The following is a 19328-nucleotide window of genomic DNA, read 5'->3' as shown; positions in this document are numbered from 1 at the left end:
AATTACAATTTTTATTTTATTAAAATATATGATACTCATTTTAAAGAAACTCCACAATAATATATATATATATATATATATATATATATATATATATATATATATATATGTATATATCACATTATTAATCTAATAGGAAAACTAAGTTTAATTATTCGAATTTCTAATTCAAAATTTTCTTTTTATTTCAAACCCTTTCTCGGATTAATATCGTTCTTTAAGTCTATTAGAAAAAAAGACAACATTTATCTTCTAAATCTCAAACCCGATTTCAAAATCCAATAGATTATTGTATTTGCTTGATTTCTTATTAAATCTTATTCTTATTAAAATACAACCCTCTAAAGTAAACTCAGTGAGGTATCCATCTAAGTCCATGTACAGATATTTCTCAATCAAGAACAAATATTTGCATACCAGGAAAACAACACAAGCAAAAGACACGGAGCAGACAGAAGTTTGAAAAGTGAAAACTACTGTACAATTAAATCACAAGATTGTACCTGGATCTGATGCTAACCTCTGACAACTAAATGCAAATTCCTACCGCAAGCAAAATCTTTCAAGCCACGTAAAATTCTTTTCTTTCCAAACCCTTCGAGTTGCCCTCCATAAACCTGTGTGTGCCCTGAAATCTCTGTTGTGCAATAATGACCCGAAAACCCCTAATATAGAATCTAATTACCTTTTAGGGTTTCTATCACCACCAGTCTAAAATTATAATTATTTTATTTAATTAATTCATTCATGCACAATTAATTTTCTTTTTAAATTAAAATATTCTTTTATTATTCCTTCATGCACTTTAAGTGAATTGTTAAATTACTTTATTTAACTTTCCACTTTACTTTACTTTAATAAATTTATAACTTTAATCTCATGTGCACATTATTAAAATATCTTTATTCAAGTTCACATGTTTTTTTATCTTTTTAATTAATTTTCTATATTTTAAACTCATTCATGCAAACTTAAATCACTTTCATAATTTAATATCTTTTCACTTCTTAATTTATTTTTGAACATTTTAATTTGATAAATATTTATTAACTTAAATAACAATAATATTTAGCATTTATTTAAAAATGAACTCTAAATATATTATTATTAAATTAAATAAATATTATCACGTTCTAAATTTATTCTTAAAACTTTTATCTTCAAATCCAATTCTTTATATTTAATTAATTTCTCAATTAATTAAATATAATTAAATATTAAAATGTCATAATAATTTCCATTAAATTAAGTTATTAATTTAATCTTTTAATTAAACTTAATTAACAGAAATTTCATCAAAGACTCACAAAACAACATACACACAAAAATACTAACGGGTTTTAAAAAAAGGCTAGACAGTCTGTTACGAGTCCTCCTTGCAGGACAAGTATTTTAGGCTATGGCTAGGATTGGACCTGATCATTATCTTCCCATTCTCACCATTTGAGTATTTGTAATAGGGCACGCTCATCCTGGCAATTCAGGGAAGTCGATGCCCGGTACCTGCATCCTGCATAAAAGACGAGCATGTACATGTATATAAGATATCTAAACTAAACAGACAATGGCAGGGAGTGGTTCATCATGTAGATCCTGACTAGCAGGTGACTACGACTCCCTCCCTTAACCACATCAAAAACGTCAGACAGAAAGATAAAATAAACACGCGCACCATACACATGCAAGTATGGGGTAAGTATTGTAAAAATCACAAGTCTAACATCAAATGCGTACATATAATAATTGCATCTCTATCAATACAACATAATCATCATTAAAGACATCATGTTAACATTTTTATAAAAGAAACCACATTTACTAACTAGGATCATCAAAATATCATTAACAACACATGAATGAAATCAACTAAGCAATAATAACTGATACATTTGTAATCAAAGTCATGAAATAATATCATAATATTACAAATCTAGTATATCTAAAACTAATCAATGCATAATATCAGCCTAAGGAATTTGACAATGATAACAGAAATGCGATCTAGGGGCAGACACTACATCCACCCCCCCTAGAATTAGGCTTACTCCTGGAAGCCCATTACTAAGAAACATAAATCAAACTCAGAAAACTCAAAACTAAGGTCCACGATCGGGGCAATTGGTCGCTCTATGACCATATTGTCAACAAAAGTAGCAATCTCCGCTAAAGCCTCCCTGAGCTCCAGGTGCACACGACTGATCAAAACTACCAACACTAGCATTGTCACTGAGAGCTCGAGGAACTCAATCCAACCCGTTGCGCATACTACGCTTCCAGTTGCGATAGTTCCCTGACTGTGAACCACCACTGTTACCATGGAAGAACTTTCTTCCTGGCTTCTCCTGATTACCCTTAGAGAAGTTAGGAGAATTTTTAGAACTTCCAGCCCCTTGAGACTGGTTATCCCTCAATGCTCTTGAATAAAGTGCCCCTCTAGCCTGAACACCTGGTAGGCCACCTTGACCCAAAGTCACACTCATCTCAACCAAAGTAGCTCGCAAAATAGCATCCTTAAGGGTTTTAGGTTGGAAAACCTTAACACCCCCAATGATGTTAGCATTAAGTCCTCTAATGAAATGTTGGACCAACAATGGTGAACTATCACTAACTCCTGCATAAGACATAAGCTCGAAGAACTTACGCTCATACTCCACCACAGTCTTGGTACCCTATCTCAAATCATGAAACTCATCTGCCCTCTGAAGTTGCCACTGCTTTGATAGAAATTGCTCATGGAAGTGTTCAAGGAAAAACTCCCATGTAACAGTCTGCATATTTATCCCAAGTTTCTTCTCCTCCATATTCCACCAAATCGCTGCAAAGAGCTCTAAGTGGGTAATGGTATATCTTTCTTTGACGTTGGAGTCAAAGTCTTGCATGGAAAAATATCTATCTAGAGCAATCAACCAATTCTCAGCATCATATCCCGTAATAGGTCCTTCATCTGGATGGACTGGCTAGACCGCCTTATGCTCTCTAGGCTCCTCCCTCTAGGACTCATGGACCTATCTCTATCTCCATGCTCTAAATGATGAGCTCTATCCTGCAAGGGTAGTCATGCTAGGATCTCCTTGACCAAGTCTCTAGTGATCGGTCCTTCTATCTCAGCATGATGCTTAACACTATCATCCTCTCTAGCCTCTTCCTGGATAGGGTCTCTTGAATGGACCAAGGAAGGACTACGGTGACTAACTCTCCCACGACTTCTACCATGACCTGAGCTATGAACCCTAGTAATGGATCTAGAACCAGAAGTCATCTTTCCTACAACACCCAAACACAACAACTATATCTAAGAATCCATCATAACCATAAGGTCATAACTTACCGACATAAAGCAATAATCCAAAAAGTTTTATAAGTTTTCTAGTTCCATGTTCAGAATTTGTATCATTCAAAGTTTGTTGTTCAATAGTTTGGTTTCAAGTTTGATGTCAATATAAGTTTGTCGTTTAAATAAGTTGCAAGTTTACTAATTGCTCAAGTGATGGCGCACATAATGCCCAGAGTTCCCAATGTTGAAACTCAGGCTCTGATACCATATGTAACGCCCCACTCGGGAACCTAAGAGAAATAAACCTAATATGTTACAATATTTACTGAACTATTTTTATTTTTTTAAAGTTTAAACAACATCAAGATAACATTAATGCAGAAGCAACATGAACACACACATCAAATACACATAATCAATTACAGATATAGTTTCAATTCCTCAAGAGTTCCTTTATGTTGAGTCACATTTAATAATTTTAAATTAATTAGTTTAAGTTCCAAGTACAATTTCTCAAGATCATAAAGAAATACATAATTGCATAAGCAAAGCATAAGTATAACTAATACAATGAAAGTATATCCAATAAATAACATCCACTGCACATGTCATAGGGTATGTGAGAATAGATACAATACATCATGATACATGATAACGTATATACATCATCTGAAAAGAAGTCTCTAAGATAAGAAATAAGAATGATAAAGGTACATCTTCTGCAACGAACATCCAACAACTAGCAATGTGAGGGGAACCCAAATGGTAAGAAGGCACTACCTCCCGACCGTGTGGTTACCTAGTCAGGCTTCCACTCCCACCGTGCAGGGAAGATAATGAACGATCCACATACACAAACATAAAACATTCCTAGGCAAGGTACCCCTAATAGCCAAAACTACCTCAAAGGTAACACATACTACTCAAGAAGATAAAATAATCCAGAAGTAAGAACACTCAATCCAATACCGACACCACATAACCAAACATCATACACAAACCAAGTATAAACCAAATACCAAGGTCATAAGATAAAGTCAACAAAAGACAATCACCTCAAGTCAAAAGCCACATGTCAAAATTACATCATCCATGAATCACCAATCATCATCAATGAAAGTAAATAACCACCATAAACACATCCAACAATAAATACACCACCAGAGGTACACATAATCTACAGAGGAGACTCAGGCTACATACTAGGGAGTGTCATCACATGGTTGCTTGAGTTACCCTAGACTGATCTCTTAATGGACCCTGAACCCTCAAGCGTTGAGTTACCCTGGACTGGTTACTCTGAACCCTGGACCCTCAACATCACACATATGGAAACTAGAAAGCCCTCTCAAGAAGACGAGGCACTCATCTCATTCCCATCCTTAGTCTATACAAGCACTCAAGGCATGGGTAGATCAAAAATCTCTAACTTATCTTTTTAGTGTGTTTTCCCCCCAAAAGCTTTAATTACTAGATTATCACTTATTACATAACTTGCATTAGGTTACCCTAGCACTGACCACTTTGGGTCTCGGACCCCTATGCAAGCCACTCCCAAGTCACGTACCTAAACAACCTCTCCTAAGCACATAAAAACACAATTGTGTCCCATACCACAACACTCATAAAGATCAAACTCGGTTCCTTAACGGGCAACCCAAAAATAAGATGGCAAACCCAAGTATACATAATTGCTCCACAAAGTAAATCTCATAAATATAATTTCAATATGAATCACAAAACACATTATGACATCCAGCCATATAAATAGTATAAAATAAATCTCACAAAAACCTCTGGTTTACCCTCTAGACTGGTCGACATCTAATCAACCTCAAAATCCAAAAGCACAAACAGTACATGCAAATAATATAGTTTCATGGTTTGCATTTGATTTGAAATACACAATAGAGTTACCAGTAGAGTTTCAGTTTTAATTTGTGTTTCAAAGTATAAATTTTAAGTAAATAAGTCTCAAAGATCACCCATACAAATGATCTCGTTCTTAGTTTGAATTTTACCCTTATTGATTTTTAGTTAATTTCCTAAAAACAATCAAAGAATAATTTATTTAAATTATTAAATTAATACTTGCTAATTCTTAAAGATATAACCTATTACTTTTATCAATATTAAATACATTTGTCTCTTAACTGAACATCTTATATTATTAATTAATTCTCATTAAATAAAATTTAACTAGATTAATTAACAATCTCTAACTTTGTTAATATTCATTAATTATAATTTTAAACAAATTTAATATAATTAAATAAGTATATTATTATATATAATATTAAAAATTATTATTGAAAATCATAATATTTAAAATTAATAATTAATAATTTAATTTTAATATAAATTAATTTTAACTAACTTAAATAATAATAAAAAAAACATAATATTAAAACTTTTTAAAAGAAACAACCTACGGCTTAATAATCGCCGACCCTTATAAAGGGTGGCTGCCGTGGTGGCTTCGCTACTGCAGTAGCAGTAGTGTACTGCCTTTACGGCAGTACCTGCTGCTATGGTAGCAATCATAGCTGCCGTGTAGCATACCTTATGCTGCCGATCCAAGGAAATGGGTGGGGTTACCCACCCCAAATTATATTATTATTTTTTTTTTTCTTTTTCTTAATTTAATTTCATTTATAATTTAATACAATTGCTATATATGTTTTTATAAAATTATTATATATGATGTTTAAGAGGAGTTTTGTAAATTTATAAATTACAATTTTTATTTTATTAAAATATATGATACTCATTTTAAAGAAACTCCACAATAATATATATATATATATGTATATATCACATTATTAATCTAATAGGAAAACTAAGTTTAATTATTCGAATTTCTAATTCAAAATTTTCTTTTTATTTCAAACCCTTTCTCGGATTAATATCGTTCTTAAAGTCTATTAGAAAAAAAGACAACATTTATCTTCTAAATCTCAAACCCGATTTCAAAATCCAATAGATTATTGTATTTGCTTGATTTCTTATTAAATCTTATTCTTATTAAAATACAACCCTCTAAAGTAAACTCAGCGAGGTATCCATCTAAGTCCATGTACATATATTTCTCAATCAAGAACAAATATTTGCATACCAGGAAAACAACACATGCGAAAGACACAGAGCAGACAGAAGTTTGAAAAGCGAAAACTACTATACAATTAAATCACAAGATCCTACCTAGATCTGATGCTAACCTCTAACAACTAAATGCAAATTCCTACCGCAAGCAAAATCTTTCAAGCCACGTAAAATTCTTTTCTTTCCAAACCCTTCGAGTTGCCCTCCATAAACCTGTGTGTGCCCTGAAATCTCTGTTGTGCAATAATGACCCGAAAACCCCTAATATAGAATCTAATTACCTTTTAGCTTTTCTATCACCACCAGTCTAAAATTATAATTATTTTATTTAATTAATTCATTCATGCACAATTAATTTTCTTTTTAAATTAAAATATTCTTTTATTATTCCTTCATGCACTTTAAGTGAATTGTTAAATTACTTTATTTAACTTTCCACTTTACTTTACTTTAATAAATTTAATCTCATGTGCACATTATTAAAATATCTTTATTCAAGTTCACATGTTTTTTTTATCTTTTTAATTAATTTTCTATATTTTAAACTCATTCATGCAAACTTAAATCATTTTCATAATTTAATATCTTTTCACTTCTTAATTTATTTTTGAACGTTTTAATTTGATAAATATTTATTAACTTAAATAACAATAATATTTAGCATTTATTTAAAAATGAACTCTAAATATATTATTATTAAATTAAATAAATATTATCACGTTCTAAATTTATTCTTAAAACTTTTATCTTCAAATCCAATTCTTTATATTTAATTAATTTCTCAATTAATTAAATATAATTAAATATTAAAATGTCATAATAATTTCCATTAAATTAAGTTATTAATTTAATCTTTTAATTAAACTTAATTAACAGAAAATTCATCAAAGACTCACAAAACAACATACACACAAAAATACTAACGGGTTTTAAAAAAAGGCTAGACAGTCTGTTACGAGTCCTCCTTGCAGGACATATATTTTAGGCTATGGCTAGGATTGGACCTGATCATTATCTTCCCATTCTCACCATTTGAGTATTTGTAATAGGGCACGCTCATCTTGGCAATTCAGGGAAGTCGATGCCCGGTACCTGCATCCTGCATAAAAGACGAGCATGTACATGTATATAAGATATTTAAACTAAACAGACAATGGCAGCGAGTGGTTCATCGTGTAGATCCCGACTAGCAGGTGACTACGACTCCCTCCCTTAACCACATCAAACATGTCAGACAGAAAGATAAAATAAACACGCGCACCATACACATGCAAGTATGGGGTAAGTATTGTAAAAATCACAAGTCTAACATCAAATGCGTACATATAATAATTGCATCTCTATCAATACAACATAATCATCATTAAAGACATCATGTTAACATTTTTATAAAAGAAACCACATTTACTAACTAGGATCATCAAAATATCATTAACAACACATGAATGAAATCAACTAAGCAATAATAACTGATACATTTGTAATCAAAGTCATGAAATAATATCATAATATTACAAATCTAGTATCTCTAAAACTAATCAATGCATAATATCAGCGTAAGGAATTTGACAATGATAACAGAAATGTGATCTAGGGGCAGGCACTATAGTTCCTTAAAGCTTACAAATCCCAATCTCACTTCTTTCTATGTCACTTTTTCTCTATCAAGAAATGTTACTTGATTGATATATGGTTAGTATTAGAATATAACATTGGATTTTTAGATATATTAATAGTTCTTGTACTATCACAATTTATATAAATAGATTCATCAAAAGTTATACCAATGTCCTTCAACATTTTCTTCATCCTTATCAACTCTATACAATTATTTGTAGTAGCCACATACTCTTCTTCAGTAGTAGATTGAGATATACATTCTTACTTCTTTCTCAACCAATAAACCAATTGCCACCAAGGAAGAAGTCTCTTCCATTAGTAATCTTTCTATTATCAAGATTACTTTCCCAATCTACAACAGTGTAATCATTTAATGTGAAATATTTAAATCTGCCATACCATAAAGTACACCAATTTCCTCTTCCTTTGTCACTCCTATAGTCAATAATCAATGTCTACTTCTTCTTCTATTATTTCACTCCACCTTTGTCATTACCCAACAACTTCTTTGTCTCTAATTTATTCACAAGATCTTGCTCCTCATCTAATACCACTTTGGTAACCCATTGTTGGAAAACCATCCAATTTAGATTGATTCATTAGATCCCTAGATAATTGTACAACCTCAAAAAACTTCTTACCCACCTGCTACGAATCAATCACCTTTTGATCTAAAATAGTCTAATTACCTAAAGTGCAAGTCTTCATTACGCGTAGGTTCTCAACCTTCATTTATTCCTCCTTCAAAGGAATTAAAGTGAACTTGCTTCCATCCTTCATAATAGACACAACATTCCTTTGATAATCATGAATAAATCCAACATCATACTACTAAGGTCTTCCTAACAAAAAATGACAAACACTCATGTTAACCACATCCCATAATGATGTAGGAGCATCTAGTGGTGTAAGGGCAATCCTGCATCACCCAAAAACATGCTTAATGTTAGTTTATACTTAAGGTGTTTGTATTTATAGATACCCATTTGGGCCAAATAGTTATTCGAACCCTCATATTTTTTTAATTAATTTTTTGGGTTGGTATTTTTGTGCACCTCAAGATATGTACAAGTGCAATAAATAGGTTATTTTATAATACAACCATAATTATGAAGAGTTAGAGGCTATAAGTTGGAGGGAATGTATTAATTGAAATTTCAAGCACTCCAAAAAATAAATCTAGTCAAAAGATTTAATGGTTTGAAATTTATTACAATTTTAAGGTACGTAGACCTCCTAAAAATGATTTGGAGCCCACTTCGATGCACTAAAAGAAATTTTAAAACCTAAAAAAGTAGGGATGGATAAGATTGGCCCATTGGCATATAGATCTCTCAAAGAGATTTCTATAAATGTAAATGGTTTGTCAATCGGAGTCTCGAATCAAAAGTTATGCCTCCCAAAAGTTGGACTACCTTTTCTAGAATCTTCTAATTTTGCACCGACTTCTAACTTGAATTATAGAGCCTCTTCTTGGAGATCCTCTCCTTGGCCTTGTGTCAATGCTAGTGGTACTTGAGCCTATGTTTCTTCTTCTTCTTCCTCTTCCTCGGCTCCTTCACCAAATTTCTCTTTTAGTTTCTTCACTAATTTGTTCTTCTTTCTGATTACAGAGGTAGTCTTCAACTCTAGAGTAATTTCAGATTTGGCCAATTCGTAGTTACCAAATGCTTTGGCTTCTTTGTTCACTTCTTCTACAGGTAATGTTTTGATTGCTGTAGAGGCCTCATCAACATTTATTTCATATCCTAATGGCCTTAGCCATCTTGCTCTAGGAATTGTTGCTTGTACATATGTATAATCAGTGTCAACCAGGAAGCAAACATCATCATAATGCTTCTCCACTAGTGAGACTGGTATCCTTAATCTCTTCTTTATAGATTGCTTGAAGTCCTCAAAATAACTTGTCATTACTGACTCAAAGTTATTTCCGAACTATTCAATGAACTCTCCAATATGTATTGCAATTGATCTATTTGTCTTCCATGCAACCCTGCCAAAAGTAGGAAATGTATTATGCACATAGAAGAAAATAGGTACCATAATAGATCCAAACTTGCACTAAGAACTCTTTGTTTTCCTTTATTGCTCCTAGATTTTCAATCAATTGTTGAAACTATAACTCGACAAGATCATAAGTATGATCTTTCTTCACAATTTTATACCCCATGTCCACTGCAATGCAAGGTACACTATTTAATATGCTTGACTAGTAAAAATTATGTGTTATTACCCTCACAGTAAAGGCTATTAGGGGATCTGTGATTATATCAATTGTCATTCCCCTTTTATTCCACACAACCCCTACCACTTCTTATAGTCTTTGGTCGATCTAGGGTTAGATACCCTATTAACCTATGAATAATTTTCTTTGTAATTTTAATCAGCCCATTCTCTAGCCATACTAAGTTGTCATGTATTTTGCTTAAAACAATCATTATCCACTCAGTTTTGAAAACATTTGGGAAATCTTAGGCGCAAGTTAACCCTTTCTTCTTGACAATGTTGTATTGTTCTTTCAAAGCTCCATTCTCACAAATTCTTCCATACTCTTCCCTTATTTCCACGTCACCAATACTTCCAATCTTACAAGTATAACAATTTATGACATCTTGAATCATTAAAACTCACGGTGGTATCATAGATAACACATCGAAGGGATCCTATTTATATGCTATATCTGGAATAGCCTTAAAGATAGGTTGCCTAATCTCATTGCTAATTAATTGAATATTTAGAACCTCCTTTCTCTCTACTACTTTCCCTTTTGAAGAACTAGACACCATCACATAAATCTAGGGTTCTCAAAATATGAAACAACGTAACTTGGCACACGATGAATACCTTATGAATCTTGATGAAATGGTGTCGATCGCCTGTTCAATTCAAATCTTTTGCAAACTCTTTAGATGGTAATCGCCAAATCACCTTTAGCTCTTTGCTTCCTTTCTCAAATTCAAATGATGTCAAAAGAGCAGAAGTTGATCAAATAGCCCTTAAAACACTACAATTAATGTGAAGTGCTTACATAGTTGTAAGCTTGACATCAACTGATTGTAGGTTCACTCGACATCCACTTGTCTTTCCATTCACTTGGTAGTCATTATAATCTTGGTCTCAACTAACCAATTTTGTTAGCTCGACATCCACTAATATTTTACTCAGCATCCATAAAAGACTTTTCATGCTCGGTAGTAACATGAAAAATTGACAAAACATAATGATTTTTCTTTGATTTCTAATACCACTTTGCATCTTCATTCATGCATATGTAATCTTTTCAAAACTAAATCCTTGGAACTGATGTATGGTATCTCTTTTGAACATCAGTCCCACATACCTCTTGATTGCTTAGTTTGATGAAGTGTGATCACCTAACCCATTGGGTGAAGTGATCCCTTCTGCACTTGATGCACTACAATCCTCCTTTCTCTTCCATGTTTTGTTCATCTCATCTCTTACATTTTCAATGTCTACCTTGCCTTTGCCTTTGTTAAACTCACAACTTGGTGCCTTTGACCTTATCAAGGACAATATCAATTGATGTGACCAATCTTCAAACAACTAAAACATGGTTTGACTCAACCACCTTTTGTAGTCACTCCTGAAGTGTGTCCTAATTCAATTTTTAGGAACATGTCCATACTCTTGATAGTAGTGACAACTATACCTTGTGTTATAATCCTGGTTATAAAAGTTGTCATTGTACTTTACCTTTGTCTACTTGTTTGATGACCACACAAGTTTGGATCTGCACTCAACAACTCTATGTCCATACTTTTGAGAGTTATAACAATAACCTTCAAATTTTGAGTGTGTGTGGTTTTGGTTCTACATTCATGTGCTTGATGACCTTGTTTGTTGCATTTATGACAGTGACCCAAGTTCTTCTGCTTAACATTCTAATTTATAGTCTTACTCTTGCACACATTAGCAGTATGTCCTTTCTTACCATAATTATGACAAATTATTTCTTCAACACTTTTGGATGATTCTCCTTCTTCAGTACTTGTGTATCCCAGTCTAGATGTATCATTATTAGATCTAGGAGATTTCATCAATTGTTCAAAGTATTTGATAGCTTCATTTGGCTTATTGAAACTTTCAACAAACTCTTTTTCCCTTTTTAGGTCATTGCTCAACTGTTCATTCTGCAACTTTAGTGTTGTTAACTCAATATCCTTGGCATTTAGTTCATGGTTTGCATTCATCATCTGACCCAAAGTTTCTAATTGCATGTTAGCAATCTTGGTTACCTTTGATGATTTCTCTTCAAGTTTGCTGGTCAAAACTCTTTTGTCATCTTCAATCAGGACTTTGTCTTCCATAGCTTTCTTCTTCTATTTGGTCACTTCACATAGTAATATGGCTTGAGATTCTTGTTCTCTCTTAAGATTTTTGATCTCTTCAACTAGGGTTTTGTTCTTTTCCATTAGATCTGCAACTGCTACATCAAATTTATTGGAGTCTCCATTTGCAAATAGCTTAGTAGTGTTCATCTCTCTGTATAGTGTGTCATTCTCCTCAACAGAATTTCCTTCTCTTCAATGATTTCTTTAGATAATCTCTTGCTTCATCCAACTGATGTAGAATGAGTTATATTTCAATTTCCTGGTTCTCAATGATTTTTCCCAACTTGTAAACTTCCATTTCCAAGATCTTTCCTCAAAGTTGCAAAGCTTCTCTTTCAAAGAACTATGCTCTAATACCAATTGTTGGAATTACAATAGGAAAGGCAAACTTCTAGGGGGGACTTTGACCCATAAAATATTCACCACACATCCATCTCTCTTATTCAATAAGATAACTAAAATACCATGTAAAGCATATACATCTAAAGCATGTAAATAAGTAAGCATTCAAACACATATAACATCAGTTACATGATTAGCTAGAAACCCTCCAATGAGAAGGTAAAACTAGGGTGGGGATGACCCCTATAAATATTCACTACTATAGTAATAAAGTGTATCCAATGAAGGTTACAATGTTTGATCATGAACCATGATCTACCCTGTGAAAGGTCCACCTTGTTAAAGGCTTACAAAGACTGTTAGGTCTTACCTTGTTAGAGGATTTCAACACCTTGTTAGAAGTGTTCTTAGTAAAAGGACTTCAACTCATAATTAAGTAAGCAACTTGTTAGAGGATTTGAAAACAACATGTTAGGACTACTTCATTAAGAGATTTAATCGATTCACCTGTTATAATGTCTTAGCCATGATCCTATGGTTAGCACTCCGATCCTTGATGATAGATCACCTCTATTCTACTATGTACTTGATCCCTCTTGATCATATGTCTCTCTATTGTTCATTGCTTCCTTCCTCTATTCTCCTCTAAATGATTCTTCAATTCAACTTCCTTCCTTTGTTCTCCTCTAATTGATTCTACAATGCATATCATAATGCATTGATCACCATGAATGTCCTGGTTTGTGCATGAAAAACTCTCCTTGATCATTCATTCATTCCCTTTCACTTGCACAAGAAGTTTAGGGTTTTTCCTCCTTAAGAAGACCTAGGTGACTTAGGGTTAGGTATGAATCAACAAATGCGATTCATCCATATTGTTGCTTAAACCTTCCCTTTACCTGATTGGGTACATGTTGTACATAGGGATTCCAACTTAAGATTTGTACTTATCACCAAAATATCATAATTCAATCTCTAAGTCATCTCAAAAATGGTTTACATAGTAGTTTGTGCCAATATAAACAACTATGAAAAAACTGTGTTACTAAGTATTTGAAGTCCTTGGTGCTCAACACATACTTTGACTTCAATATTGTTAGTCAGCATCTGAAGGACTCAACATGCATTGCTTGATCGACTCCTAAATCAATCGACATATACTATCTTGCTTGACACTTGAGTGACTTGGCACATGGGTGATTCGACACTCACTGTTTACTTGGCATGCACTAAATATACATGTTGTGCTCGGCATATGTTACTTGTTTGACATGAACTAAGTAAATGACTTAAGTGTATAGACACTCACTTAGAAAACTAAATTTGAGATTAACACATAGTCCTTGACATAAACTTGGCCTCAATTCTAGAAACCATAAATTTACACCTAGTGATCTTAGATTCACCATTATCTTCTCTATCTTTCTACAATTCTTTCCACCATGAGGAAACATGACCTTTCAACTTAAAGTCTATTCTAACATAACCCTATGTGGATCCTTAACACATTCAAGCTCAAAATAATCCTCTAGATTATTAATCCAATCTATTAATTCATTAAAATGTAATGAACCAACAAAGAAATAAACTTTCATTATGTAACTCTTACCCATTTGTGTCATAACTATCAATAGCATTTCTTCAATTGATGGGATCTCAACTTTAGTTGTCTCAGGATCTTCAATAAATTCTTCAAATTCTTCTTTATTCTTAGGGTTCATCTTAACCCCAGTCAAGGCATTTTAGATCCCAGTCCTCTATTTCTCCCTCATCTGATCTAGCCTTCTAGGGTTCATTCTTCTAGATGACATCTTTGCAAACTTTAATAATTCCCTTCTCAACTTCCTTAGCTTTGATGATGTGATTATAAGTGTTGATTACCAAATTGCAATCAATAAATCTACTAGCACCTTCGAAACATTATCTATGCAGTCCATGATATTACCAGCTTGTCCTTCAACTAATTGACCAATTCTTTTTGTGGTTCCCTTTGTGTAACTTGCTATGATTGTAGGTCATATCTACCTTTTGCAACCCCACAAGTGGGATCTTAAGGGTTCACAACCTCTGAAAATTAATTTGATCAACCTTATTGTTGAAATTCGATTGTCATGCACAATCAACAACAAATCCAATCCCAAACCACCTTGTGCAAGAACTTTGTTTATGTAGGTCATATCCTCATTTTTGCCCCCCACCCCCCAATAAAAAAGAAAAGAAAAGAAAAGAAAAGAAAAAGAAACTTTAAAAGCTCAAGAGCTCAGATCTGCAATCACTAGAATTCCAACTTGTGATTTGCTACTATTTGACACAGTCAAGGAAGGAGAAATACCCAAAGGAGATGTCAAACCTTGAAACAAGAGACAACATAATGGAAATGACAAAATAAAGCAGTAATTAAACCAACACATAAGGAATAATAATCTTCAATTTATATCAAGTTGTTTGCACATGTAGATTACATGTATTCAATAGACATGCCTCATTATTAAGGATATAAGCCTTATTCTCAATCTTCACTATCAAATCCTCTAGTTATTCTTCTACCAATATCTACCTAACAACCCCCTAAACAAGAACCAGTAGTTCCTACACACACACACACACACACACACAAGATCTCTAGCCACAAGATCGATTGCAGTCTTATTTTGTGGAGGAAACCTTCTATCCTCATCTAGTCTTATCTTTTAAGGCTATTACACATGTATTTTCAAACTTGATGAGATTTCTCACACATATGCTCTCTATTTCTTTTTTTAAAATATACTTTTCCTTTGTTTACCATCTAATCATTGTTTGAGTAATGTCATTTGGTAAACTCACACATATTATTTTCTTCTTGATCTTGATCATCATATTTTACAAAGGAAATTCTTCAACAACAATACCATATTAGTCATTCTTTTACAATTGTCAACAACTCCTTCACGCTTTAAATACATACTTCATGCTCCTCTTATTTTTGGGACATTACCTTGGAGGCTTCATAGTCCTTCATTTTCTCTCTTTTGGAGAGGGTTTTTCTCCTTTTCTCTATTTGTGCAAGATTATATTGCATTTATGTACAAGTATCTAATTCATGGTCTTATTTTCAAGACTCATATTGCATCATATTTCATATCCCCAAGTTAGACTTAAGGGAGTGTTGGTGTAAATGTGGTTACTCACATGAATTAAGTTTACCTAGTCTCGCGTGACATATAGAAGTTCTTGCAAGGAGGCCTATCTCATTTTTAACCTTTAGTAACTTAATATTTAGTATTATATATTATATATGAAATTTGATTTTAGGTAGTTAGCTCATACCCATCACATCTTTCACACACACATGTATACGTATATCTATATGTATATGTACAGGGGTGTGTGTGTGTCTATGTGTGTGTGTGTGTGTGTGTATATATATATATATATATATATGTATATGTATATATGTATATACATATATATATATGTATATGTATATATGTATATATATATGTATATGTATATATGTATATGTACATATATACATATGTATATATGTACATATATACATATGTATATATGTATATACATATGTACATATGTATATACATATGTACATATGTATATACATATGTACATATGTATATATATATGTATATATATATATATGTATATATATATATATACACACACACACATATATATATATATACACACACACACACACACACACACACACATATATACATATATATATACATATACATATAATTTGAAAACTTGGTAGACAAGGATTTATCCCTATTTGGATAAGTCAGCCTATTCAACAATGATACGTAGGAATTGAAGTCAATAGACAACCATGCAATACACTTCTAAGATGCTAATATAACAATATTTCCCTAAAAATACATGATTCATTTAGAAGTTGCAAATGAATTAAGATTAGTCTTCATACAACGTTTATAATAATTTACACTTAACTAGTTCATAACAACTAATTAGATAATAGAAAAAGACCAAATCAAAACCCTTTAAAAATTTGAATGTGAAGAATTTTTGTAATTTAATAAAACATTCATATACACTTCTACATCTAAACAAAAATAACAAATAAAAATCTAGCACATGAGCCAAAATTGTAGAAATATAACAATATAATATAACTAAAATTAAAAAATGACATACTAACCCTATAAATTATAATATATTCTTCTCACACAAGCTAATAGAAAAGGTCATGGGCCTGCAGTTTTCACCCTTAGAATATCATCTTTGCCCACGCTTCCCTTGGAAGGGATCCATGGGCATTTTTGACCCAATAAACAATTGTGGACGTAAGAAGCATTGATTACTTCGATCCAAATCAATCCTTCCTGACCTAGTAAACACTATATGGAAGAAGTCCATCGATAAAAAGAGCAGAAGCTCCCATTCCTTCGAGACGACGTTAAGATCATCTGTCGTGGGGCCAAAGTTTTGAATATTTCAATAACTGCTGTATGGGCCGGTGTACATGCATTCCAAGCCCTTCGGAATAAATCTACACCTTAAGTATCCAGTCGCAACGGCAGAAAACTCTCCATCTTGGTGGGTGGCGCTTTTGTATATATTCTACATTAATATACACACGATGCCCGCAAATAATATATTGCCACGGGCATTCCTAATTAGTTTGCTGTCCCAACACATTGCCGCACATATATTTTCAACAATTCTAATCTGAAATTGGCGTGCCGTTAATTTTCATTTCAACCTTTTTTTGAATTGTTTTTTCTCTTCTTTCTCGTCAGTGGTTTCCTGAAATCTGAAAGCCAGAGGACCCTGGTAAGACCCGTGATAGAGCTTTCTATGTTTTTTCAAGTTTTCAATTTGTGATTTTTTGTTGATTGTTGTTTGGAGTTCTCTCATTTATGCGATTATCGACTAAAATTATACGATATGTTTATATTCATAACATTGTTGAAAGCAACTAGGTAGACTCTGTAACACCTTGCTATGCTTGCGTAAATCAAAGAGCAACTATTAATTAACAGGAAATTTAGAGTAATTGAGTTGGTAGGTTATAAAAAAAACTTACACAATCTTTCCCGGAAATCTAATATAACATTATATATGGATTGTGGAAATCTGATAGCTTTGACTGCATTTGACGTTCAATAGTTGAATCTAGTTTGTAATTATTTGATTTGCAATGCATTATAAATCTGGATTCTGGGGAATTCATTCACCTTGGTGTCTTAAATTAGGGTTCTGAAACTGATTTTTAAAACCATCGTCATCGTCATCGTCATCTTTTAATTCTTTTTTGAGCAACGGAAATTAGGAGGACTAATATAAATATTTACGTTTTAACGAGTGGTTGCTTGAATATGTCTACGGGCCGCTTTTTGAAACAATTCCAGGCTACATGTGAAGGGGAAAGGTACCTATGTTTATAAGCCGAAGCCTACTGATTTAGTCTTAGCAGCCATAAGACAAGACTTCTTGCCGAGTACACGGAGGTACACAGAGATACACAGAGGTTAGGCTTTTACCATTTACCGGGTTGCGGGGATTTCTCTGCTCCCCTAACTATATCTATAGGCTGCCACAGGGCATATCCATTGCTGGAGAGGAGAGTCTCAATTCATCCAAGCTTGTAACAAGTCTGTCCTCATGAGAGTGTTTAAGTGGTTGACATGCTAATGTTTACCAATTAGAAATCAACTACCAATGGGAACTGGGGATCTGATGAAACTATGTTTTAAGTCTAAATACTCTTATGCGCTGAATTGGATCCTTGTGAGCCTTCTTCTTTTGTTTCTGAAAGACCATATGCATCTTTTGTGCCATTGTTTGCATTTCTGGGGCCCAAGAATCTGTGTACTACGCAAAAAGACATAGCTTACTGGCCACTTAATGTCTTACTAAGCTAAATAGGAATTTCTCATTCCCCAATTGAGCCGTGCTTAAGAGATGCTAGGTGTATGATCAATAATGTTTCTCCAGCAATCAGATGTCCTGAAAAGTTTGAGATGAGCAAAAATATGGATTTGTATGTCTTTGTATTGATGTTTGCATGTCGTGGTGTTGGGTGGGAAGTGCTTCATCTGCACAATTTTGCAATTCTTAATTCTTTTGAGAATCATTTCTTAATTCTTTTGAGGATCATTTCTTATGTGTTCCCACTCGAATTGCAGTGGTTTTCTGTAGAGTCTCTAGGTTTACAACAAGTTTGTAGGGAAAACATATCCTGAATGTCAAGAAGATTGTTAGCTTTGGGTACTTTGTTGAATGCAAGTATTCCAAATGGTAGTTACTGGTTTTAACCAAACTCTCTTGAATATTGACTGTCTGTTAATGTTTCTTTATTAATTTCCTTCTTTTTAATGATGACAGAGTTTGACTTCTGGTACAGTAGTTATACTCACATTTTCTAGTCGCAAATATGAGCACTGTGAGGAGAAGGCAGCTTTATCACGAGGATGTTGGGGGTAACAAATTTGAGCATGTAGACTCAGGAGGTTCTGGTGGATTAAATGAACCTCTTCTTAGTAATGATGCTAATGGAGACTCCCAAAGGTTCTTATATGTAAGTACATGTTGTGAGTTGATGTCCTTATGTAGGGATGCTTTTAAATTTTCAGCTATAAGTTCTGAGTTTTGATCCATATTATTGTCATAAA

The 19328-nt window shown here is 33.0% G+C and overlaps 1 protein-coding gene across 2 annotated transcripts in view; it reads left to right on the top strand.

The window, feature by feature from the left end:
• The first annotated feature begins 16917 nt into the window (after positions 1-16917).
• The window catches only part of LOC149537049 (ELMO/CED-12 family protein), a 65216-nt gene continuing 62805 nt past the window's right edge, over positions 16918-19328 (top strand). The window contains exons 1-2 of one of the 2 annotated variants that reach the window (XM_089806970.1): positions 16918-17250; positions 19042-19234. In XM_089806970.1, coding sequence (XP_089663096.1) covers positions 19091-19234 — 144 coding nt within the window. In that variant the 5' untranslated portion in view covers positions 16918-17250; positions 19042-19090. Of the gene's footprint in view, positions 17488-19041; positions 19235-19328 lie in introns of both variants that reach the window. The other variant, XM_089806969.1, reaches the window with a different exon arrangement.

Source organism: Cupressus sempervirens, chromosome 10 (genome assembly GCF_028749045.1).
Source record: "Cupressus sempervirens isolate cs-2001-9-10 chromosome 10, ASM2874904v1, whole genome shotgun sequence".
In the NCBI taxonomy this organism is placed as follows: domain Eukaryota; kingdom Viridiplantae; phylum Streptophyta; class Pinopsida; order Cupressales; family Cupressaceae; genus Cupressus; species Cupressus sempervirens.
This window is presented reverse-complemented; position numbering and strand designations above follow the sequence as displayed.